The sequence below is a fragment of the Desarmillaria tabescens genome (genome assembly GCF_030435595.1).
Source record: "Desarmillaria tabescens strain CCBAS 213 chromosome Unknown EV420scaffold_8, whole genome shotgun sequence".
Taxonomy (NCBI): Eukaryota; Fungi; Basidiomycota; class Agaricomycetes; order Agaricales; family Physalacriaceae; genus Desarmillaria; species Desarmillaria tabescens.
The window spans coordinates 1,249,958-1,272,879 of NW_026848307.1; the positions used below are offsets into that span (position 1 = coordinate 1,249,958).

The window sequence follows — 22,922 nt, forward strand, 5'->3', positions numbered from 1 at the left end:
ATTTTTTTTGGGCTAGGCTGGCACTTCCGCCCACATGCCCGCTCAGCAATCCTCATTCCTCGACGCCGCCTCTGCCATTGAGCACCTTCAGTCCTACTCTCGTTCAGATGGCCTCTCCGTGACGGACCTTATGGACTCTCAGGTCCATGGAGGTCTCACCTACAATGATTTCCTTCTTCTCCCAGGAAAAATCGACTTTCCTGCATCTGCCGTTTTTGCTGAGAGCCGCGTCACTCGTAATGTCACCCTCAAGACTCCGTTCATCAGTAGCCCTATGGACACGGTCACCGAGGGAGAGATGGCTATCTCCATGGCGGTAAGCGTCACTACATCTGGGTACGCTCGCCAATGTCTGACATCTATACCAGCTCCTAGGCGGTATTGGTGTCATTCATCACAACCAGTCGCCACAGTCCCAGGCGTCGATGGTTCGCGCCGTGAAACGACACGAGAACGGATTCATCACTGAACCTGTCGTGCTGTCTCCATCCAACCTTGTCGAGGATGTCCTAGATATCAAAGCCAGACTCGGATTCTGCGGTATCCCTATTACCGGTCAGTCCCTTTTGCCATTACTTTCGCATGATGAGACTTTATTTTTTATAACCTTCGTTCTTCCGAGTTTTAACGCATGTTTAATGCGTGGTGTGCGGATACCTGTTATTCTCTTCTGAATCTCCTTTTCTTCTTCTCTTGGCGACAAATGCTAACTATTCCACTATAGACTCCGGTGCGCTCGGTGGCAAGTTAGTGGGCATAGTCACCTCTCGTGATGTCCAATTTCGCGATACCTCCACACCTCTCTCCGATGTCATGACCACGGACCTTGTCACCGCTGCCCAAGGCATCACTCTCATGGAAGCCAACGACATTTTACGTGACTCAAAAAAGGGAAAGCTACCCATCGTCGATTCGCAGGGCCGTCTAGTCTCACTCCTAGCACGTTCGGATCTCTTGAAGAATCAGTCCTATCCCCTCGCCTCCAAAGACCCCGTGACGAAGCAGTTATACGCCGCCGCCGCCGTAGGCACGCGTCCGTCAGATCGGGAGCGTCTTGCTCTCCTGGTCGAAGCAGGTCTGGATATCGTCGTCCTTGATTCCTCTCAGGGCAACTCTGTGTTCCAAATTGACATGATCAAGTGGATTAAATCCACGTACCCCAAGCTCGAAGTCATCGCAGGCAATGTCGTCACCCGTGAACAAGCCGCATCCTTAATTGCTGCAGGAGCCGATGCGCTCCGTGTCGGCATGGGTTCAGGGTCCATTTGTATCACGCAGGAGGTCATGGCCGTAGGGAGACCTCAGGCAACCGCGGTATATGCCGTAGCCGAATTTGCGAACAAATTTGGCGTGCCGGTCATTGCTGACGGTGGGGTCGGGAACGTCGGTCATATAGTCAAAGCTCTGGCATTGGGCGCTGGAGCTGTGATGATGGGCGGCCTCCTGGCTGGGACAGAGGAGGCTCCGGGAGAGTATTTCTACCATGAGGGGAAGCGAGTCAAAGCATACAGAGGCATGGGTAGCTTGGAGGCTATGGAACAGGGCAAGCCAAGCGCGGGACAGATAAAAGTTAACGGTGCACCATCTACCGGTGGTTCGAACAAATATCCGTCTCCGAAGAAATCGACGACCCTTGAGAATGCCGCCACTTCGCGGTATTTCTCCGAGAGCAGCGCCGTAAAGGTCGCGCAGGGCGTCAGTGGAGATGTCCAGGACAAGGGAAGCATCAAAGCGTTCCTGCCGTATCTGTACATCGGCGTGCAGCATTCGTTCCAGGACATTGGTGTCCGGAACGTTCAGGAGCTGAGGAGCGCCGTCAAGGAGGGCAAGGTACGATTCGAGCTGAGAACCGCCAGCGCGCAGGTTGAGGGCGGAGTACATGGACTAAATTCGTAAGTTTTGGTTTTTTTCTCAATGTCCTCCTTGCTGATGATGCCTCCTTAGCTACACGAAAAGGCTTTTCGCCTAGATCATGACTCATGTAGCATAGCTGTACGTTACCTTAGAATATCGATATATACACCTAAACCGATGGAACGAGACTGAGCATATATGACAAACTACTTTTGAAATTGAAGTTTGACTGTTGGCACGCTGCACGACGCTGTTTACATGTGTTTTTTTCTGGACGCGACATCCTAACTGGATTTTAACTGCTCTTTGATTTCTACTCCCATGGCTGATCTTTTCTCATTCCTTGACAATGTTCCCGACGAGCCTATTGATGAGTCTGCGATTGAAAGCAGTGCCATGCCGGTCGATACGCCAGAATCCTCAGTGAAAAAACGAAAGGCCGAAATCATTGAAAATGGCGGTCCAGATATGAACGGAGTGGAAGAAGAACCAGCAGGGAAAAAACCGCGTCTTGATGCACCGAATCCTGTTGTTCTGGACGATTTTGAGACAGAAGCTAAGCGCGAAGTAGCTGCGAGTGCTGGACTGCAAGGAAGCGTCGAGGCAGGTCGACTTGAGCTTCGGCATCAGGTGTGTTCCGCTCCCCTTTACCTCTCCACTCCTCTGAGCTTTGTTTAGGTGCGTCATCAAGTGGCAGTACCACCGGGATACAATTATACGCCAATAACGAAGCATGTACCACCCGCAAAACCGGACCGGGAGTACAAATTTGAGCTGGATCCTTTCCAAAAGGTGTCCGTGTACGCTATACAGAGGAACGAGAGTGTCTTAGTGTCGGCACATACTAGTGCTGGAAAGACAGTCGTTGCCGAGTACGCTATCGCTCAGTGTCTGAATAGAAAGCAGCGAGTTATCTATACCAGCCCCATCAAGGTCGGCCTCATCTCACGACATATCCATGCTAGTATTTACCAACTTACCAGGCCTTGAGCAATCAAAAATACCGTGAAATGCTGGCTGAATTTGGCGACGTGGGACTCATGACGGGAGATGTTACCATCAATCCCACTGCAACATGTCTGGTGATGACCACAGAGGTATGATTTTCCTATTCCGATGTTCCCTCTTCCCTAAATGCCCACTGGCAGATTCTCAGGTCAATGCTCTACCGTGGCTCCGAGATCATGCGCGAAGTAGCTTGGGTCGTATTCGACGAGATCCACTACATGCGCGACAAGGAGCGTGGCGTCGTGTGGGAAGAGACGATTATCTTGCTTCCGCATACCGTTCGCTACGTTTTTCTTTCTGCAACGATACCAAATGCAATGCAATTTGCTGAATGGATATGCAAGTCGCATGATCAGCCATGTCACGTCGTGTATACGGATTTCCGGCCGACACCATTACAGCACTACCTATTTCCCGCTGGTGGGGAAGGAATCTACCTGGTTCTCAATGAAAAGGGAGAATTTAAGGAGGATAATTTTAGTAAGGCGATGGGCCAACTGCAGGCCAACGCGGGAGAAGATCCGGCGGACCCCCGTGGCGGTAAGGGAAAGAAGGGAAAGACCAAGAAGGGAGGAGAAAAGAAAGGTACGTCATTGGTCATTTGCTTCAGTGTAAGGAAGATTAACCTCGTTTGCTCAGGTCCCTCGGATATTGCCAGGATAGTGAAGAAGATCATGCAAGGCAATTATCACCCCGTCATCGTCTTCTCCTTCAGCAAGCGTGATTGCGAAGCCCATGCACTATCATTAACCAAATACGAATTCAATTCTCAGGAAGAACAAGACTTAGTGAACAATATATTCACGAACGCTATAGACAATCTCTCTGAAGACGATAAACAGCTCCCGCAGATAGTTACCTTCCTACCTCTCCTACGACGAGGAATTGGTATCCATCACAGCGGACTTTTACCTATCTTGAAAGAGGTCATCGAGATCTTATTCCAAGAGGGTCTGATCAAGGTCCTCTTTGCGACAGAGACATTCTCCATCGGATTAAATATGCCTGCTAAAACTGTTGTGTTCACTGGAACACGCAAGTTTGACGGACGCGAACAGAGGAGTATATCGTCGGGAGAATACATCCAAATGTCCGGACGTGCTGGGCGGCGAGGCTTGGACGACCGCGGAGTGGTGATTTTAATGTGCGACGAGAAGCTGGAACCGGCAACAGCAAAGGAAATGATTAAGGGCGAAGCGGATCGCCTTGATTCGGCGTTCCATGTGGGATATAACATGGTCATGAACTTGATGAAAGTGGAGGGCATCAGTCCGGAGTATATGCTCGAACGGTGTTTCTTCCAGTTCCAGAGTAGCGCTGGTATTCCACAGTTGGAGAATGGTACGTTCGATTTTTCTGTCTGAGATTGATGCTTAATACGATCCTCAGAGCTGCGGAAGGAGGAAGAGGCGCATAAAGCCTTCGTCATTGAAGATGAGGAGCTCGTGGCGCAATACTACGAGTTCCGACAACAGCTTGATCAGATGAGAGGGGATTTCAGAGAGGTGATCACTCATCCCACGTACGTGTTACCATTCCTGAAGGCCGGTCGACTTGTCAAAGTCAAGTACAAGAACCTGGACTTTGGATGGGGAGTTTTCATCAATTTTGAGAAGCGCTTGCCACCGAAAGTGAGCTGCTCTTTTACCGTCCGCAGCTCCCGTGATCTGACCGCATGTGAAGAATCGGCCGATGCCTAAAGCAGACGAGGTCCCTCCTCAAGAGCAGTATGTTCTCGACGTTTTACTCAATTGCGCGGCTGGTAGCAGTATTTCCAAGGACCGGTCGAATATTGCAGCTACACCGGGAGGCGTACTGCCATGTCCACCCCATCAGAAGGGTCAACCGCTAGTCGTTCCCGTGCTTTTATCAACGATTGAAGGGATTAGTCACTTGCGGCTATACCTTCCCAAAGATTTGAGATCTTCCGAGTCTAGGGATACCCTTTGGAAGAGTGTAGGTGAAGTACACCGGCGTTTCCCAGACGGTGTACCACTTCTTGATCCTGTGCAGAATATGGGGATAAAGGACGACAAGTTCCTCGGTCTCGTGAAAGTGAGTACGTGCTGTTCGTGATTCGTACGTCCATCGCTGATCGCGAGTTGCCTAAAGAAAATAGAAGCCATGGAAAACCAGATGTTCAAAAGCCCTCTCCATAATGATAAGCGACTACCAGAGCTGTTCACACTGTATTCCAAAAAGCGGGATGTGCAGGATCGGATAAGAGGGCTGAAGAAGCAGATACAGAGTACGCATGATGTGTTGCAACTGGAAGAACTCAAATGTCGGAAACGTGTCCTTCGGCGACTGGGTTTTACGACGGCCGAAGATATCGTCGACGTCAAGGGCCGGGTTGCGTGTGAGATTTCTACAGGGGATGAACTACTGCTTACGGAGCTCATATTTAACGGCGTCTTTAATACGCTGGAGCCTGAGCAGTGTGCGGCATTGCTGAGTTGCTTCGTTTTTGATGAAAAGGTGTGCGGGTCGAATTTCGTGTCGCAACTAGCTGTTGATTTACGTTTTTAGAGCGAGCAACAGACAAAATTGAAGGAGGAACTAGCTGCTCCGCTTCGCATCATGCAGGAGATTGCGCGGCGGATAGCGAAGGTGTCAAAAGAATCAAAGCTTCCGGTGGACGAAGACGCATACGTCTCCTCCTTCAAGGTGGAGCTCATGGACGTGGTTATACAGTGGTGTCGGGGAGCGTCTTTCTCTGAGATATGCAAAGTTAGTTCTTTCGCCCGCTGTTCCGTTTCCCGACTGACCCGAGCGATAAAACAGCTAACTGATACGTTCGAAGGAAGTCTTATTCGCGTCTTCCGGAGACTAGGTGAGCTCTTGCGACAGATGGCTCAAGCTGCCAAGGTCATAGGAAATGCGGAGCTCCAGAAAAAGTTTGAAAAGTCGTCAGAAATGCTGGAAAGGCCCAATTCTGTGATTTTCTGCTCGTCGCTCTACCTGTAGACTGTATGTATCGAACCATCGTAATCTTTGATCTATAGCGCTGAGTGATCAGGCCGAGACATCCGATCCCCTTCAGAAACATTAGGGTCCCTATGTATCTTGTCATGTTCAGGGCACGTCCTTAATGTGAAATCGGCCGTCCTCGAGGCCAACTCTGGACTATTTGGAGAGAATATTGACTGGATTGCTACACTTATGAATCCGAGTCCTGCCTACCAGCGCTTCTTCCGGGAGATTTGGGGGACCAAGCGATCCTCAATGTTCGTCGAGGAAGAGGTTCTGCGAGACGAAAACAATCGTATCAACGTGAAAGTCCCAGAGACGACATGGGCTTTCATTACCACTCCGAGTATTCGTACTCGTATTTTTCAGCGGTTACGAACTCGCCCTTTCGTCCGCAAGGAGTACACACGGGCTCTCTCCGACATAATCCAGGCTGTAAGGACGGGCAATGAAGATATAACTGTAAAGGATGAGGAAGAGCCAGAAGAAGGAGATCTTGCCGAAGAGGAGCACGCCAACAGGACGTCGCTAGACCCCCGTGCAAAACGCTTTCGTGAGGAAGAGCTAGATGTGGATGACAGAGAAAGGAAGAAGCCGCACCTACAAGACGCCGGAACGTCCTCCGACGTTGGCGAACAAGTCATAACTATTGAACGCCCCAGCGACAAAGTCCCAGCAAAGTATCCCAACCCATTTTTGGAGTACAAAGAGTCAGAGCCGAAAGTCAAAGGTTTCATCATCACTGGCCATCCTGGAATCGGTAAAACAGTATCACCCCCCAGCGGAATTATTGACTAACTCTCGAATTTAGGCAAGTCAATTTTCCTGTACTACGTTCTCTTCTTGCGATTGCAAGCGGCCAAGCCGACAATTTTGGTCACTCATCCCGAGAGGGTCACCGCATTCCTCGAACAGAGTACTTTTTCCATATCAATGGCAGATTTCAAGGACGTTGTGCATGTTATTCCCACCACTGCATGGTGCCTCGTGGACACCAACGAGAGTCTGGAAACCGTTCCGGAGGCGATCTATAACACGCCATTTTTTATCTTACAGGCAGCGTTACCGAAGAGAAAACACCTTGAGTGGCAGAACAAGGTTATAGGCATCCGGCAGTATGTCATGAAGCCGTTCTCCCTATCAGAGCTCATAATCGGGTAAGTATGAGAATGAGTCTATTACCCCTATTTACATTTCTGAGCGAGGATGATATATAGGCGAAGTCGAAGTCTCGACGTCAGCAACGCCATTTCAGAAAAGGCACTGCAAGAATACTATCATCAGTATACGCCCTCGGCTCGCTTTGCCTATCAGCATGCAAGCAACCTCGAGAAATACACAACATTTGTGCGAAGTCTCCTCGATCAACTGACCATCGACTATTTGAAAACGTTGGTCGGGGCATTCCCTCTTAACGTCGACTCCGTTGGGGAACAAATCTTATACCATATTCTGACCGTCACAGTCGAAGCTGGAGGAGAGCGAAGCATCCCTAGAATTGAGGTCCCTAGTTATCATCTCAGTCAGCTCATAACCGAGCAGTTGCAGCCCTCATTTACATACTATGCGACTGTTGGAACTGTAGCCTCGGGATGCTGCCAGCTCGACTTCAAGTTGCGAGGGCTGCTGGATATGATAGGCTAGTAGAAGATCTTGACGTGGACTTGAACTGGAGTTCAGGGTGTTCTAGACAGCGGAACACTTTTTTCTTCAATTCGTATGCGAGAGCGCGATGTTACCGTCGAAAAGATGTATGGGGAATATATACGTGGTCGCATAAAATCAAAAGAATATGACACAGGGTGTCTTCACATATAAATGAATACTACAGGCCCAACGACTGTGTGATCATGAGCTCGCTGACTTTTCTACTAACAATCTGCATAGCAGCGTAACTTCGATCACCTCCAGCTTCGGGTGTAACATAAAAGAAGTGATACAGAATTTCTTCGTCCACGGCATCCAAGTTGGGAAAACTCGTCATAAATCTGTTTAGATTCATTCGACGGAATTGTTGTCGGAACTCCATCGCGTACTTGTCAAGATCATTCGCAGACTCATAGGCAGTACGCGCAGATGGCGTATACGATTGGCGATATTTCTCCAACGAAACTTCGGAGATGCTTTCGCCAACGTTCAGGGTTCGATTTCGTCTAACATAGCCTCAGTACTGGGTGAAGAGAGAACGAAATGATCATACCCGACAATGAGCTCTGACAACGTGAACGGCTTCATAACATATTGGTGGATGCCAAGGACTTGGTTTTGCCACTGAAGGTGATCTTTGCGTGCACGCGCTGCCTGTATGATGAAAAACGATGACTTAGTGATAGGAAGCGGCACGCCCTGTAACGTCTCGTTAGAATCTACGAGACACCATGCATTGTCGGGGATGAGCTTTGCTACGTCCATAAAATCGGCCATAGACACGGAGAAAACGCCCTGCTGGAGGAATACGGTGGCTTTTTTGGCAATGACTGACTAGGATAGTAGGTTGGTTCGCCTGTAGACGTAAAAGAAGAATATAATAGAGGAAGATGGTTTTCCCTGTGTTCGTAGGGAGTCACTAGGCATGTGAGAGCTGAATTCAGGTAATTCACCTATACCACGATGGCCAAGAACAACGTAGCCCCTTATTAGTTTCGTGTCGATTTGCTGGCCTCGGAACGGATTGGTGTACTGCGGAGATGGTTTGCTACGCCCGCCGTCATCCAGTCGCTGCTTTTTCTTCTCTCTATCATCCGTGGAGTCCTCTTCACGGAAACGCCGCTTTCCGGTAGTTGGCTCTGAGCTGGAAGGGGGTACCTGTTCCTCATCTTCCAAGGATTCTTCCTCATCGTCCGAAAACTCCTCGTCGTCATCCCTATCGAACGGGACAGTCATCTTGGTGTTTCCCGTCGTTGCGGCCGTGATTATGTCTTGGAGAGCGTCCTCATACTCTTCGCGGATAAAAGGGCGGGTCTGCAACAGTTCCAAGACATCCGCCTTTATAGCAGGCGTTGGACGAAAAACCCAGGTCGTTGGTGGTACAGTTACGTCGGCGCGAGGTTGTGGGTCATCCCGCAGAACTCTTTCCTTGATGAACGGCGATTGCTGGTCGCACCAGATGTCCCGGTAGACTTAGGTGTACTTGTTGCTAAACAGCATCTTTTCAGCAAGCGAAATAAAATTGTGCTCGACAGGAGTTGTTTTCTTATTGAGGGCCATAGATTTCACGGTTTCCTCCGAGATGTGCTGGGGAGAGGCCATGGTCATTTTAACTTTCTAATTGGTCGACGAGTGTCCGACCGATCGTCCAAGTTTACCGAAAAAACTGCCCCCTGGGCACAAGTCAAATTGGAAATCCCGGGCACCGCGTGTATGAGCGCCGGGTGGGAGACGTTACATCTGATAGTAAAGTAAATAGTCCGTGAGTTTGAAAGTCTGTACAGTATCTAAGTCCGTTGTAAGTCCTCTGTGGCTATTTGAGTCCGAAGTAATAACGTCCAGGGTGGATGCGAAATAACGCTGTGCTCTGTCAATTCAACGAGAGCACCCATAAGTTAGGTGAACTACACAAGAAAGAGAAAAACGCACCTGGCGGTTCAACGAGAGCGACAGGCGTTCACGCTGAGACCGCCAGGTCTATATAGTCCAAGGGAAAAGTGAGACACGGGGAGGAAGCTAAAAGCCCGTCAGATTCCGCTATGCTCGAGGACTGTGGCACGTACTCACTGATGAGACGGCTGAGACTCCCGGGGGGAGGCTCCCGTGGGGAGGCTGAGACCGCATATGATAGATATGGGAAGTTACGCGCAGCAGGGCGGCCGACGCCTGTAGGAGAGCGTGAGGAGGAGGTGATACCCGATTAGAGTGATCTCTTACCAATTAGACTTGTGTAAATAATTCCTTTAAACCCGATGAATAAGCAGATGGTGGGAGAGATGAAAGATTGTTTCAGCAAGTTTCATGGGACAATGTGGCATCGGCCCGGTCGCCCGAATGCTAGTCTTTCAACACCAAAATGCTTGATGCAGCGCGCTGTCTAATTCGTGGATCTATCAGTAAGTTTCAGATTGTATCGAACAATACCAGCCATCTAACTTTGTTATTATAGACATTGACGAATTCTTTCATGGTGTGGTTTACTCGTGAACGATCAAAACATCAATAGTAATCTCTCGCGGCAGTGAAAGATATCGTACACCCAGGCGAAACCATATCATCCGACAATTTGGAAAAGAGAGCTGGAGGCAAGGGCGCCAACCAGGCTGTTGCGGTTGCCCAAGCTGGAGGACAAGTCGATCTTGTAGGGGCCGTTGGTAGCGATGGTATTTGGGTAAAATCTCAATTGGAAAAGGCTGGTGTAGACGTGGGCGGCGTACTCGTAACAGAGGTAAGAAATACGACTGTTCTAGTCCTGGCTGACTGGTGCATACCCAGGAATCGACTGGAAGGGCTGTAATACAGCTCACGAGCAAAGGAGAGAACAGCATCATTCTCTATAAAGGCGCCAATTTTTCAAGCATTCCTCCACGACCCATGAATCCAAGGACCACTCATCTTCTTCTTCAAAACGAGATCCCTTTCTCAGACACTCTAGCCCAGATAGCTGCCGCCAACAACCCTTCTCTTTCAAAGCCCCTCTCAACCATCTTCAACCCGTCACCTATGCCTTCCAAGGCTCAGCTTCTACAATTTCCTTGGGATAAACTCACCTGGTTAATTGTCAACGAAGGAGAAGCCTCCGATCTAGTCGACATTCTCCTTCCTTCCCCCACTTCTCCTGTATCTAGTAATGAAAGCTACGCATCTCTATCTGCCTCTCCCAGCATCCTTCAGTTACCAGACGTGCAGAAGGTCCAATGAATGATGCAAGAGGGCGGGGTGCTGGTAGTGTCGAAATCAAGGATGCTGTCAGCTGGTAACTCTCCTCTTTTTATCACCAAACTTCATGACTATTCCACTTTTTGCGGAAGATGAGGTCTCCTTTGCATGAATAGCAAGAACAGGGTACTAAAGACTAAAAAGTAATGAAAGAGAACAATGCTAATAGGAGAAACCAACTCACCATTTAATAATACAATGAGATACTAGAACACATTGCGATGATAGTTTGACTCAAAAACAATAGTGCAAGAAAGAGAAATCACGTTGCATTGGTGCAAGTCTGTCCTGCTAAGTCTCGATTGCCTGGTGTCTAAACATTCACAGCCACCACATGAGTATTTGATCTCCCAATTGGCAATTAAGATATTTCATTAGAACTCATCACGACTATTCATCTTCACTACTTTTATTTGTCTTCGTCTCTTCTTAACAACCACTGTAAAATTGTCTTATCCTATATGCTGTAACATGAAAAGATGATATTAGGACTGAATGAAGATCAAGAAGCTGGGTTCACAAAAATAGAGGAGTTGCAGCAACCCACGTATATTGTTGAATCAAACACATCATCTGAAATGTATGCGCAGAGCTGAAAGGCATTCCTATCTTGTTATTGACCAATGCTAGACTACTAGAACCATTGTTAGGACAGTCAGAACCAATATGTTGGAAGTACAGAGAAGAATGTGTGAGAGAGAATTAATTAGCCTCTCGAGAGAGAGGTGTCGTACTTAAATACATGTTGTACTACTTCTAGAACTTACTAAGAATTACTATATGTATCTACTTTTGCAGTTAAATGTTCATGCCACTTACTCATGCCAAAGCTTCGAGTGCATTCTAGCACTAACTCAGGATTGCTATCCCAAAACAATATTTCATACACTGACCTATACCCATGAGAGGAGTAGAGAAAACCAAGGGTATGGTGGGTTTTGCTGGGTACTGGACCCTTACTCGGCGGGTATGGGTATGGGTTGCCTTTGCTGGATGGTGGCTGTACCCATGCCATGATCCTGGGCTTTTTCAGAGGTATTTTCATCATAGATCACCTGTAAATGATTGATTAGATTGGAATAAACAATTTTGGATGCCATCAAAAAATGTGTGACTGTGCTATGACTCCGACCCGTGCTGAAACCTGTGTGGGTCCCAGGTATGGGTCAGCCAGGTATGAGTACGGGTCGGCTTCATGGCACCCATGGGTTACCTGTGGTGAACCCTAGAGAGGAGAAACAGCAGGATGGGGATCATTATCACTATTGATGAAGATGGGGTCATCCAAACTATCACAACTCATGCAGCATATCAGGCCATGCATGCGAGAGCAACGTACTGATTCAGAGATCAAGTCAACATACACCTTCATGTTGATGACACTGGTGCAGTTATATCTGGTGCCTGTACTGTGAAACTGGGTTGTGTCAAATTTGGTTTTGATCCTAGAAAGAGAGGGTATCATCACCTTTCTGCTACTTGGTTGAATACTTACTTTGCCTATCCCTTCAGCCAGGGAAGTTCATGCAGAAGCTTGAATTTGCATACAAAAGAGTACCTGTAGAGCAGAGAGACATAGATAAATGATGGCTTCTTGTTGTACAAACACTTCTTGAAAGCAAGTTGGATGTGTTGAGATAAGCAGTAATTCTCCAGCTGCTCACCCGGATATAGCAGGGAACCCTCACAAACAGGTGAGGGTCATTGTCGTTCATCTACCTATTTATCTACATGCCATGTACACTAATAGAAGCAATATGATGTAATAAGGAAAGCCGAGGAGGAGAACAGATGAACAGTGCTTCCTACTGAAGATCCTGACATTGACTGCACCATGATGTGTGTTACGGTTTATTCATTTTTCTTCATTTTACTCAGCTTGATTACTCATATACGATCCCTACAGATCATTTCTCACAGTACTATTAATAGCGTATCCACTTGTATTTAAGTAGAGCCTCAGCTGGCCTAAACCCCAGCTTCGGCTAAGGTTTAATCTACCCAACTTGAACTCCGTTCTTCGTGTCTACGTGCCTGCAGTCCACTTTGACATTGCCTTTGACTTGCTAGAGTATCTACCACCGAAGTGCGAGTGGGGATCCTAGTACGATCTAAGTCGATTATTAGTTGGTTGTCAACATTTAGCCGAAGCTCGACCCACGTTGCCCAGCACCTGAACGCTGCCCAACATTTATCTCCTAATCCTCCTACTCCTGGTGACTGACTGGGTCCTACTGCTCAGTGCTGCCGGACCCCATCCTCACCGTCGTTCTCATAGTCCTAGCGACTATTCTCCTAACCCAAATAGTTATCACTGCCCTGCTACTTGCAGTACTGCTCGTAGTGGTCTACGTTGGCTTCCTTCGAATCTAGACACCCACCGATCATTTAAACTGACGCTGTTTCCCGTCATCATGCAAGCAGTCGTCATATCAACCATCTTCATGTTGATAATGACTAGTGAACTCTATCCTGTTCTGATAGTCGCATGGTTAATCGTAACCGTCGGACTATACGAAGAATAGACCCACTCACGGATGCCCTGGTCCGATGCCATTCCCGCCATCTTCACGACTTTTATACTCTTTTTCTTGTCCATTATTTTGTACCGACTACACCGCTGTTTTCGACAACAGAGGAGAGTCTGTGCACAACTCCCCTTCCATTACGTACCCAGCACTCCCGCATATCCCCCTCCGGTAATCCACATCCCCGAAGCCTCTCAGCAGACCATACGAGATGTCAAATCCAACGTCTCTGGGGGACCTGGAGAATCCCTTTACGGATTGTCGCAGTCCAGCTCACGATACTCAGGGTCGAGCACCGACTCCTACAGAAGCGCTACCGCTGAATCTGTCAACTCAGTCGACATCACCGATACCCGGGGCATACTCCTCGACAGAGGAGACTCGCCCCTACCAGGCCTCTTCGACCAGTCTCCAGTCCAAGGCGAGTCAAGCACCGACCAAGGCCGAAGACAAGACACCAGGCCTCTGGACGAGGGCGAAGAAAGCCCTGACACCGAGTACGAAGGGGACGAGCTCACTGACCTCGAAAGAATCAGACTCGAAGACCTCCTCGGTGACCTCTACCCGAATGAAGAGGAGAATGCAACCCATACCGGAGACAGCTGGAGTGGGCACTCCTCAACCAGGTGGACAGACACGGACTGGGGAAGTGAGCGCAGGAGGTATGAGGAAAGGACAGGAGGAGACGACTTTGACGAGGATCCCGGAGAGCTTGCCCTTGGGGCCTCCGCCGTGACTTCCACCCATACAGATGGAGCAGGATCCGTTCTTCCTGCTTGGCCGACAGACAGGGGCCCCCCAGTCGGCTGGTACCCCTCTACCAGCTGGGTCTACACTGACCCAAGGGAAGAAGCTCCTGTGGCCCGAGTCGCGACCCCGAGAAGCTTCACTTTCCCCGTCCGCCCAGAGGTCCCAACGCCTACCCCCATCCTCACCAGGCCTGAACCGACGGATCAGCAGCTCTGGGAGGAGTTCCCGGACTACGATTCCGAGGAACTTGGAGCAATTGCCGGAGCCGGGGACCTCGCCCCAGTCCCCACTTTTACACTGTCAGTCACGGGTCGAGCATTCACCGACTCTGTCCCTAGCAACCAGCATCCATGGACGCTTCTCTACCACACACTCATCGAGTCCCTCGACATCCCTCGAAATGCCCGGCTTGCCCCAGAAATCGAGGCCCAAATGGACCGAGCAAGAGCGGCAGACACACGCACTTGACGTGCAGAAATCGCCGCCCTCATCGGACCCAACGGCTTCTATGACCTCCCCGTCGAGCCCAACGCCACCCATGCTGAAATCGAAAACAGGCAGCGAGCTGCCGCCCTCCGATACTCCAGACTTGTCGAGCGAGCTGGGACCGATCTCGAAGCCCGCCGAAGAGCCTGGCAGGCCTACGAGTCGGAGATCAGTGATCCCGACTCCGACATCAGGCGATGGAAGAGAAACAAGGAGATCAACAGACTCGCCCGAGAGAGGAAGAAGGCCAAGGATGCTGAGTCGGCTGCCAAACAGCTCCCTCGAGGTCGAGGTGATGAGGGCGGTCCAGACGGTCCTCATCGACCCAGCGGCTCCGGTCCCAACAATCTTTAATATCCTACCGTGGCATGGACTATACGAGATAATGATGGAAGATATGGAGCGGGACTCCCAGTGGCTCCTCATGGAGGCGGGAGAAGATTATCGACATGCAAAATACATGGGGGACGTTTACCTCATGAAGAACATTCTGGAAGTAGAGACGTGGCACAGGGCCGCCACCGTGTGGAACCAAGTACACCCCGACAGCATGTGGCCGGGGTGTGAGCCCTACCGTCGACCCCAACCGATGCCTAACCCGCTCGAGACGGAACAGTTTTGGGCAGGAGTGGGCCCCGAGGACCCAGGCGATACATGGGATGATCCAGGTGCCGGAACGTCCAAAGGAAAAGAATCGATGGTGCCGAAACAACCGCCGCCCATACCACCGAACCAGTACCCAGGAGGGTACCCGCCTCCCGATGACAATCCACACTTACGCTCGCTCTCGAGGCCACCCAAGCCACCAGTACCACCGACGGTCCCTCCTCCTCCGGACCCTATTCCACCCTATATCCTGGCACCGGGCGTGGCCAATAACCCCTGGAATGATGTGAAACCCAAGCTGGTCACCCAGCCTGGAATATTTTACAGGGGTGTCATCCGACATCATTCGCTTCCTTCATCATTGCAAGGTATACTTCCAGGTATTCCCGATGTATTTCACGATGAACGACCAAGGGCAAAACCCCTACCGCATTACGTTCACCCAAGGCTATCTACGGGGAGAAGCCCAACAGTGGTGGAATGACCAGTATTACCGATACCGGACGCCACAGGGGCACTGGAGGTTCCCCAACTGGGACGAATTTTCTCATGACCTAACGGTTCAATTCTGCGAGGTAGCTGAGTTGGCCATATGGAAACAGGAATGGAAGCAGGTCCGACAGTCGGACTTCAAATCCGCAGTGGAGTTCTTCGCCAAGTTTGAATGCCTGGCCCACAAGTGCGAAGAATTTGAAGACGAGAAGCAGATGTTTGAGGCAGTAGAAGCGGCGATTAGGCCAACGGTGCACAAGACGGTTATGCATGGGGACAACGAGCGCCCCACAACCTACGTGCAATGGAAGGCACGAGTCCTGAGGATTGACGCCAATTATCGTTACGACGTGGCTCAGGGTCTCACCGGTAAGACCTCCTCGAACCAAAGTGGTTCGGGTCGAGGCAACCAAAACCAATCGAAGGGGCAGGGTCCAAGCGGCAATAAGAAGGACACCACAGGAACCACATATGGTGGCACGGGACAGCCCATGGAGATCGACAAGCTCCATTCCGACAAGCGGTGTTTCAAGTGTGGGAATACAGGGTGGAGCCGGGATCATAAATGCCCAACCGACAAGTCGAAGTGGCTGCCCGTTAAACTCCCACCTCGTAAAAAACCCAATGTCCAGCGTCTCCGCCAATTACTCGCAGAAGCTGAAAAGGAAGAATTAGGAAAGGATATGAAGGTCGAGGAGGTCAAGGAGGAGAAGTCGTCAAAAGACGAGCCAGCATTGAAATAAGCGATTCGACGGCATCAGCCAAGGACTTAGTTTCTTCTGGTACGCACACATGTACTCTTAGTCGGACTTATACTATGTATGTAGGTACTCCCTATGAACAATATACCAACTTTTTCGCCGCATTACCAGTCAAAGAAACTAAAGATGAAGAATCGCAAACTGCCCATGGCGTAGGAGGGGATTTCCGCCGTTCGACACAGTCTGCATCGGACAATGAACCCTTAGGGGCCGGTCCACCTCTGACACCCCCGCTTGACCACATGGGGAAGGTTCTGGAGAACCCAGCAAGCGCCTCAGGTCAAGACAAGATGGACGCCAGACATGGTGGTCGTCGCCCCGGCAGGGAGAATCGGCCAACAACTCCGACAGTGGGGCCTCCCTGTCAAGATGTATGTCAGGTTGTTCCTGCCGCCCGTGGCGGAAAAGCAGCTGAGGCCGGGAACCAAGGGGACCATCTGCATTTAGTAGTGGTCTCATCCGCAAACGATGCCGACCCCCTTGGTGAGCCAATATGTGTGCGTCTGCCTAGAGTTTCTGAGAGTACCGCTGGCGTTAGGAATGAGGCTAAGTACGGACCAACAGTGGAGGTTACAACGCCGCGCACAAGTGCCCTTGGCCGGGGCTGAACCCAGGGCAGCGAGCCCTCCTCCACCCACTCGACGGAAGGTGACCAAATGCCGCTGAGGGGCCTTTACGACCGGCCCGGTGACCAACTGCCACCTCGAAGCAAGAAACCCCAAGTTTCATTGGAGGAAGTAGAAGACAAAGAAGCCCACCTACGATCCGACATTCCGACCATTACGCCTAAGGGGAAGTCTCCTGTGACCCCTGGCCCGGACTCGATGTCTGAGGCTCGAAAGGCCGTCCTGGATACGTACTACAAACCCTTCGGGACGCACTGGACCCGTAGAGCGCTACGACTGGCTACCCATGAGTCGGCTGCCTTCGCTGCTCTTAACTGATGGATACACCCCCGAAGAACGGCAGAGGTGATGACCGAGCTATGGGAGGCGCTCAAAGAACAGCCCGAGACCACCAGGGAAGCTAGAGATAAGTGGGAGTGGATGGAGGATCTCAAAAAGCCCCCCATGTACATAAGAGGAAGAAAAGGCCGTAATGTATCAATTAAAGTGCAATTGGAAACGCTTGACACCCACGAGACACACTCCCTAAAGGCGTTGGTAGATAGTGGAGCCACCGGCAGTTCCATAGACCGGGCCTGGGTCCAGGAGCATGCTCTCAATCTCAAAAAAGCAGCCCGACCCGTTCCGGTTTATAATGCCGACGGGACCCGAAATAAGGGTGGTGACATTACCGAGTACGCCGAGGTACGATTACGGATCGGAGACCATGTGGAAAGAATCGAACTAGCCGTAGTCGACCTAGGCACTACCCCCCTATTCCTGGGACACGATTGGCTCCAGAGACATAATCCGCTAATCAATTGGGATACCGGGGCCGTCACCCTCGCCCGTTGCACGTGTCGAAAGATCCCGTTCTCTCTCCCCGACACCGATCCCTCCTCACGATGGGACGAGTATGAGGAAGGGGACACTATCTTGGTGATAGACTTCGAAGAAGCCTTCCATGTGCGCGCCATGGGGACCAAGGCAAACGAATTAGCCGCGCAAGCCCATGCCAAAAAGACTGTCCGGTCCTTCGAGGAGATAGTACCAGAGGAATACCGAGACTTCAAGGACGTGTTTGACAAGGAGAATTTCAATGAGCTTCCTCCCCGCAAGCCGTGGGATCATGCTATCGAACTGATCCCAAATGCCAATGCTAACCTCGACTGCAAAGTCTACCCTCTCAATCCGGCGGAGCAGGAGGAGTTAGACAGGTTTCTCGACGAGAACCTCTCTACAGGTTGCATCCAAGCCTCTAAATCCCCCATGGCATCGCCGTTCTTTTTTGTTAAAAAGAAGGACGGCAAACTTCATCCCGTGCAGGATTACCGTAAACTCAATGAGATGACCATCAAGAACCGGTACCCGCTACCTCTCATCGGAGAGCTTATGGACCGACTGAAAAAGGCCAAGTACTTCACTAAGCTGGATGTGTGTTGGGGGTACAATAATGTCCGAATCAAATATGGAGACGAGTGGAAGGCGGCTTTCTGAACTAACCGCAGGCTCTATGAACCACTGGTAATGTTCTTTGGGCTCACGAATTCCCCTGCCACTTTCCAGTGGATGATGAACGACATCTTTAAAGACCTCATTGCGGCCGGAGATGTATCCGTGTATTTGGACGATATCCTCATTGCATCCCGAACCAAAGCCGACCACCGGCGCATTGTCCGACAGGTGCTGAAGATATTGCGGGACAATAAGCTTTTCCTCAAAGCTGAGAAGTGCGAATTCGAGGTGGAGGAGACCGAGTACTTAGGGGTGCTCATCAGTGAGGGAAAGATTCGCATGGATCCCATAAAAATCGTGGGCCTCTTGGACTGGCCGGTCCCCTGCAAGAAGCAGGAACTGCAGTCCTTCCTGGGCTTCTGCAATTTTTATTGATGCTTCATCCGAGACTATAGCAAGCATGTCAAACCCCTCACTTCCCTTACCGGGAAGGTTGACTGGAAGTGGGGAGAAGCTCAACAAAAAGCATTCGAAAGGTTAAAGGAGCTATTTCGTGAAGATGTGGTCCTGGCTATCCCGTTGGATGAGGGAAGATTCTGGGTAGAAGCCGACTCAAGCAAAGGCGCGATCGGGGCAGTACTCTCCCAGTTACAAGAGGAGAAATGGCGACCAGTGGCCTTTCTCTCGAAGGCCTTGTCCACTATGGAGCGGAATTACGAGATTTACGATAAGGAGCTCCTTGCCATTATGATTGCCTTAGAGGAGTGGCGCCAATACCTTATGGGCACACGCGAAGACTTCGAGATCTGGACGGATCACTCCAATCTCCAGTATTTCCGCAAGCCTCAGAAACTCAACCGACGACAAGCTCGGTGGGTGACTGAGTTGGTGGAATATCAATTCACCTTACACCATAAGCCAGGGGCCCAGAATCGCAAAGCGGACCTCCTATCCAGATGGGTGGATCACAACCAGGGATGGGAGGACAACAAAGACATAGTCGTCCTTAAGGCGGAGCATTTCAGAGCCCTCACGATGCCGACTACGGAAGAGCTGCACGAAGAGATCCGGTTGGCCACCCACGATCCCTGTAAATGGGATCGGGGAATCTCTGACTCTCTCAACCACGAAAAGGGGGTTTCCTGAGACCAGGGCCTACTCTGGTATGATGGATGCATCTACATTCCGAAGGACCAAAGATTACAAGGAAAAGTCATAGCCCTCTGACATGATCATGTAACAGCAGGACACCCTGGAATAGAAAAGACCAAGGAGCTCGTTCTCAGGGACTACTGGTGGCCCCGCATGCGCCAAGATGTGGAGGCATATGTAAAAGGGTGCGAGGTCTGCCAGCGCACCAAGACAGACCGACGCCCCAAGAAGGCACCACTACATCCAAACAAGGTGCCAGACCGCCCATGGACCCACATTTCGGTCGACATGATTACTAAACTCCCTAACTCTAAGGGATTCGACTCCATCCTAGTAATTGTCAACCGGTTTTCCAAAACGATCATCCCAGTGGCGTGCACCAAAGAACTCACGTCTCTGGGCTTTGCTAAAATCCTGAGGGATCACATCTACGTACCCTACGGGGTGATGCCCGAAAAGGTCATCTCGGATAGGGGGACCGTTTTTGTTTCAAAGTTCATGAAGGAATTCTACCAGTTGTTGCAGATCGAAGGGAACCCCTCTACCACTTATCACCCGCAGATGGACAGACAGATGGAACGAGTCAATCAAGAGATAGAAAAGTATCTCAAGATGTTCGTCAGTTATCGACAAGACAACTGGAGCGAGTGGCTACCACTGGCTGCCTTCACTCACAACAACCGAAAACATTCAGCTATGGGGTATTCCCCTTACAAGGTGGTATTCGGAAGAGATGGGCAAGTCATTAAGACTTCCCAACGACCGGAGGCCATTCCGGCTGTGTCCAAGTTAGTAAAGGGGATCAGAGAGATTCAAGAAAAAGTGAAGGAGTCCCTGGAACGGGCAGCGGAATCGATGAAGAGGGCGTATGACAAGAGCAAAGGTAAAGCCATCGAGTACGAAATGGGCGACAAGGTGTGGTTGGATTCCACCAACCTACACCTTCCCTGACCCGCGAAAAAGCTGGGTGATCGACATGTAGGACCCTTCACTATCCTCGCAAAGAAGGGTGCCTCTGCTTACGAACTCCAACTTCCGGCGGGGTGGAAAATTCATAACCGGTTCAATGAATCCCTCCTGACTCCATATCATGCTCCCGAGTTCCCTGATCAGCCACGCCCTGAGAGGCCACCGCCGGAATTAATTGAAGAAGAAGAGGAATATGAGATAGAGGAAATCGTAGGAGAACGAGACAAAGTCATTGGCCGTGGATGAACACGACGAACGATAACCGAATACCTGGTGAAGTGGAAGGGATACCCAGTGGAGGAAAACTCCTGGGTAAAACGTTCGAACATGGCAAATGCAGAGGAACTCATCAATGACTACGAGGCCCGCATTCAGAAGATGATATGGAGAGTCAATGACAAAGGGAAGACGGTCGGGATCGACAACAAAATACCCCGCAATCTACCGATTCAGTATCATGATCCCGACACCCCTTGCATAACCGACATCATTACAGTCCCCTCCTCGCAGTGCTCGGCTGTGGCCCATTCGGAGGAAATTGATCAGATCGTCGACAAATTTCCCAGCCCCTTGGAAGCTGCGGAATACTGGCAACGAACGTTTAAACCAGAATTAGAAAAAGAGTTTATCGAAGGCAAATGGCCCAAAGTGACCACGGACAAAGCTGAGGGAGTGCCCATCATAGAAGAAGAGGACATGGATTTGGAAAACCTACAACGCATTCACGAAAACTGGGACTCCAGCGAGAGTGAAGACCAAGACGATGACAGTATGATGTATGTCACCAGTACAGAAACGGAGGACGATGCCTCAGATGATTCTCAGAGCTCGTTCGGGACGAATGAGTCTTAAGAAGGGGGTAATGTTATGGTTTATTCATTTTTCTTCATTTTACTCAGCTTGATTACTCATATACGATCCCTACAGATCATTTCTCACAGTACTATTAATAGCGTATCCACTTGTATTTAAGTAGAGCCTCAGCTGGCCTAAACCCCAGCTTCGGCTAAGGTTTAATCTACCCAACTCGAACTCCATTCTTCGTGTCTACATGCCCGCAGTCCGCTTTGACGTCGCCTTTGACTTGCTAGAGTATCTACCACCGAAGTGCGAGTGGGGATCCTAGTACAATCTAAGTCGATTATTAGTTGGTTGTCAACAATGTGTGACACTTGACATTCCAACAGGATGTATTCTAACTCCGGGTGAGTGAGTTTTATCAGCATAGAGGATAACGAACTCAATAAAATCAGACATAATCTTGTCATATCTTGCAGAGCAGATGGTTGCCAACTTGCGATAAACTGCAGTGATTCATGAATAACAAGTACCACAAACCTTACATACAAAAAAAAAACAAACTGACTACAGTTCAAAGCAATCCCAGCCACTGACACATGTACCACATGATAGCCATCACAAGCACTGTCAACACAAGAAAGACCAGATCCATAGATTCTAAGAGAAAATATGATATCTATCATGGAAAGTCAAGTATATGTACATTATATATAACACATTATTGCCACTAACTTCATTTGACAAAAGTCTGACAATTCTAACTCGACTCTCTAACAAAATTTTACTGTCAAATAATCCACTGTAGAGCCTTGTTACTCATCATTTGATGGAATGCAGAGAAATACTGATACCTGACAGACTACATTTAGTACAATATTAATATCAGCATATTTGATTCAGCATTTAAAGGCTGCAACATGTGAGAGCCAGCATAGAAGAAAGAAGCCAGAGAGTAAGCATAAGCACATACACATCTCGTTGATGTACTACAATAAAAATGCTTCAGTGAAAGTGTATTAAAGATGCAATATTATAGTGTTACCCACCGTGATGACCAACCAGATGGGACATCACTTGCACTATAAATCTACTACACCACAGAAAAGGCAAAATATTTACGAACATGTAGTAATGAGAAATGATTCATCGTATAGCTTTCTTATCGAAGGAAATCTTTATAAACCATCTAAACATTGACTTGGATTAAAAAGATATGTGATGTAACTCAATTTTATTATAAGTGGAATACATACCAGAATATAACTACATATAAACCATGCAATCAAATGCAAATCTTTTGTTGGAGTACGCTGTTCAGCTCAGATAAGCGGGACTCCAGGATTAGCAGGGAACCCTCGCAAACATGCGAGGGGCTTGATTACAAGGTATCCTACTTTATATACTAATGCTAAATTTAGAAAATATACTATGGAAAGGAGGGGTGGCTGTTGGAAGCGTGGCGCATTTGGTATTTCAACACACCCCCACAAATCGGCATGCAACAGTGGAAAGAACGACACCCCCATAAGCTAAGCAGTCTAAAAGGGATATAAGGGAAGCATAGAAAACTCGGGTGATATCAAAATAAATCAAAAAAGGGTGCATGAAAAATCAGTCTT

At 49.4% G+C, this 22,922-nt stretch overlaps 5 protein-coding genes across 5 annotated transcripts; 4 read left to right on the forward strand and 1 right to left on the reverse strand.

The window, feature by feature from the left end:
- The first annotated feature begins 7 nt into the window (after positions 1–7).
- On the forward strand, positions 8–2,118 carry EV420DRAFT_1160293 (IMP dehydrogenase/GMP reductase). The gene is made up of 4 exons (XM_060466138.1): positions 8–316; positions 369–555; positions 725–1,892; positions 1,945–2,118. Exons 1-4 carry the CDS (start codon positions 35–37, stop codon positions 1,967–1,969), a joined length of 1,662 nt encoding a protein of 553 aa, XP_060334665.1. The 5' UTR covers positions 8–34; the 3' UTR covers positions 1,970–2,118.
- Position 2,119: 1 nt separating this feature from the next.
- Positions 2,120–5,927, forward strand: EV420DRAFT_1160294 (rRNA-processing arch domain-containing protein). The gene is made up of 10 exons (XM_060466139.1): positions 2,120–2,484; positions 2,533–2,787; positions 2,838–2,951; positions 3,003–3,447; positions 3,502–4,203; positions 4,252–4,493; positions 4,546–4,917; positions 4,975–5,340; positions 5,392–5,592; positions 5,647–5,927. Exons 1-10 carry the CDS (start codon positions 2,176–2,178, stop codon positions 5,827–5,829), a joined length of 3,189 nt encoding a protein of 1,062 aa, XP_060334666.1. The 5' UTR covers positions 2,120–2,175; the 3' UTR covers positions 5,830–5,927.
- A 586-nt stretch (positions 5,928–6,513) lies between these two features.
- On the forward strand, positions 6,514–7,631 carry EV420DRAFT_1523250 (uncharacterized protein). The gene is made up of 3 exons (XM_060472287.1): positions 6,514–6,592; positions 6,644–6,989; positions 7,050–7,631. Exons 2-3 carry the CDS (start codon positions 6,766–6,768, stop codon positions 7,474–7,476), a joined length of 651 nt encoding a protein of 216 aa, XP_060334667.1. The 5' UTR covers positions 6,514–6,592; positions 6,644–6,765; the 3' UTR covers positions 7,477–7,631.
- Positions 7,632–7,657: 26 nt separating this feature from the next.
- On the reverse strand, positions 7,658–9,081 carry EV420DRAFT_1639354 (uncharacterized protein; the record flags this gene model as incomplete). Its single annotated transcript, XM_060476961.1, has 6 exons — positions 7,658–7,820; positions 7,869–7,985; positions 8,033–8,277; positions 8,315–8,379; positions 8,433–8,902; positions 8,963–9,081. 6 exons carry the CDS (start codon positions 9,079–9,081, stop codon positions 7,658–7,660), a joined length of 1,179 nt encoding a protein of 392 aa, XP_060334668.1.
- A 727-nt stretch (positions 9,082–9,808) lies between these two features.
- EV420DRAFT_1523251 (Ribokinase-like protein) lies at positions 9,809–10,912 on the forward strand. Its single transcript, XM_060472288.1, has 4 exons — positions 9,809–9,875; positions 9,929–9,949; positions 10,002–10,207; positions 10,255–10,912. Exons 1-4 carry the CDS (start codon positions 9,836–9,838, stop codon positions 10,678–10,680), a joined length of 693 nt encoding a protein of 230 aa, XP_060334669.1. The 5' UTR covers positions 9,809–9,835; the 3' UTR covers positions 10,681–10,912.
- The last annotated feature ends 12,010 nt before the right edge of the window (positions 10,913–22,922 follow it).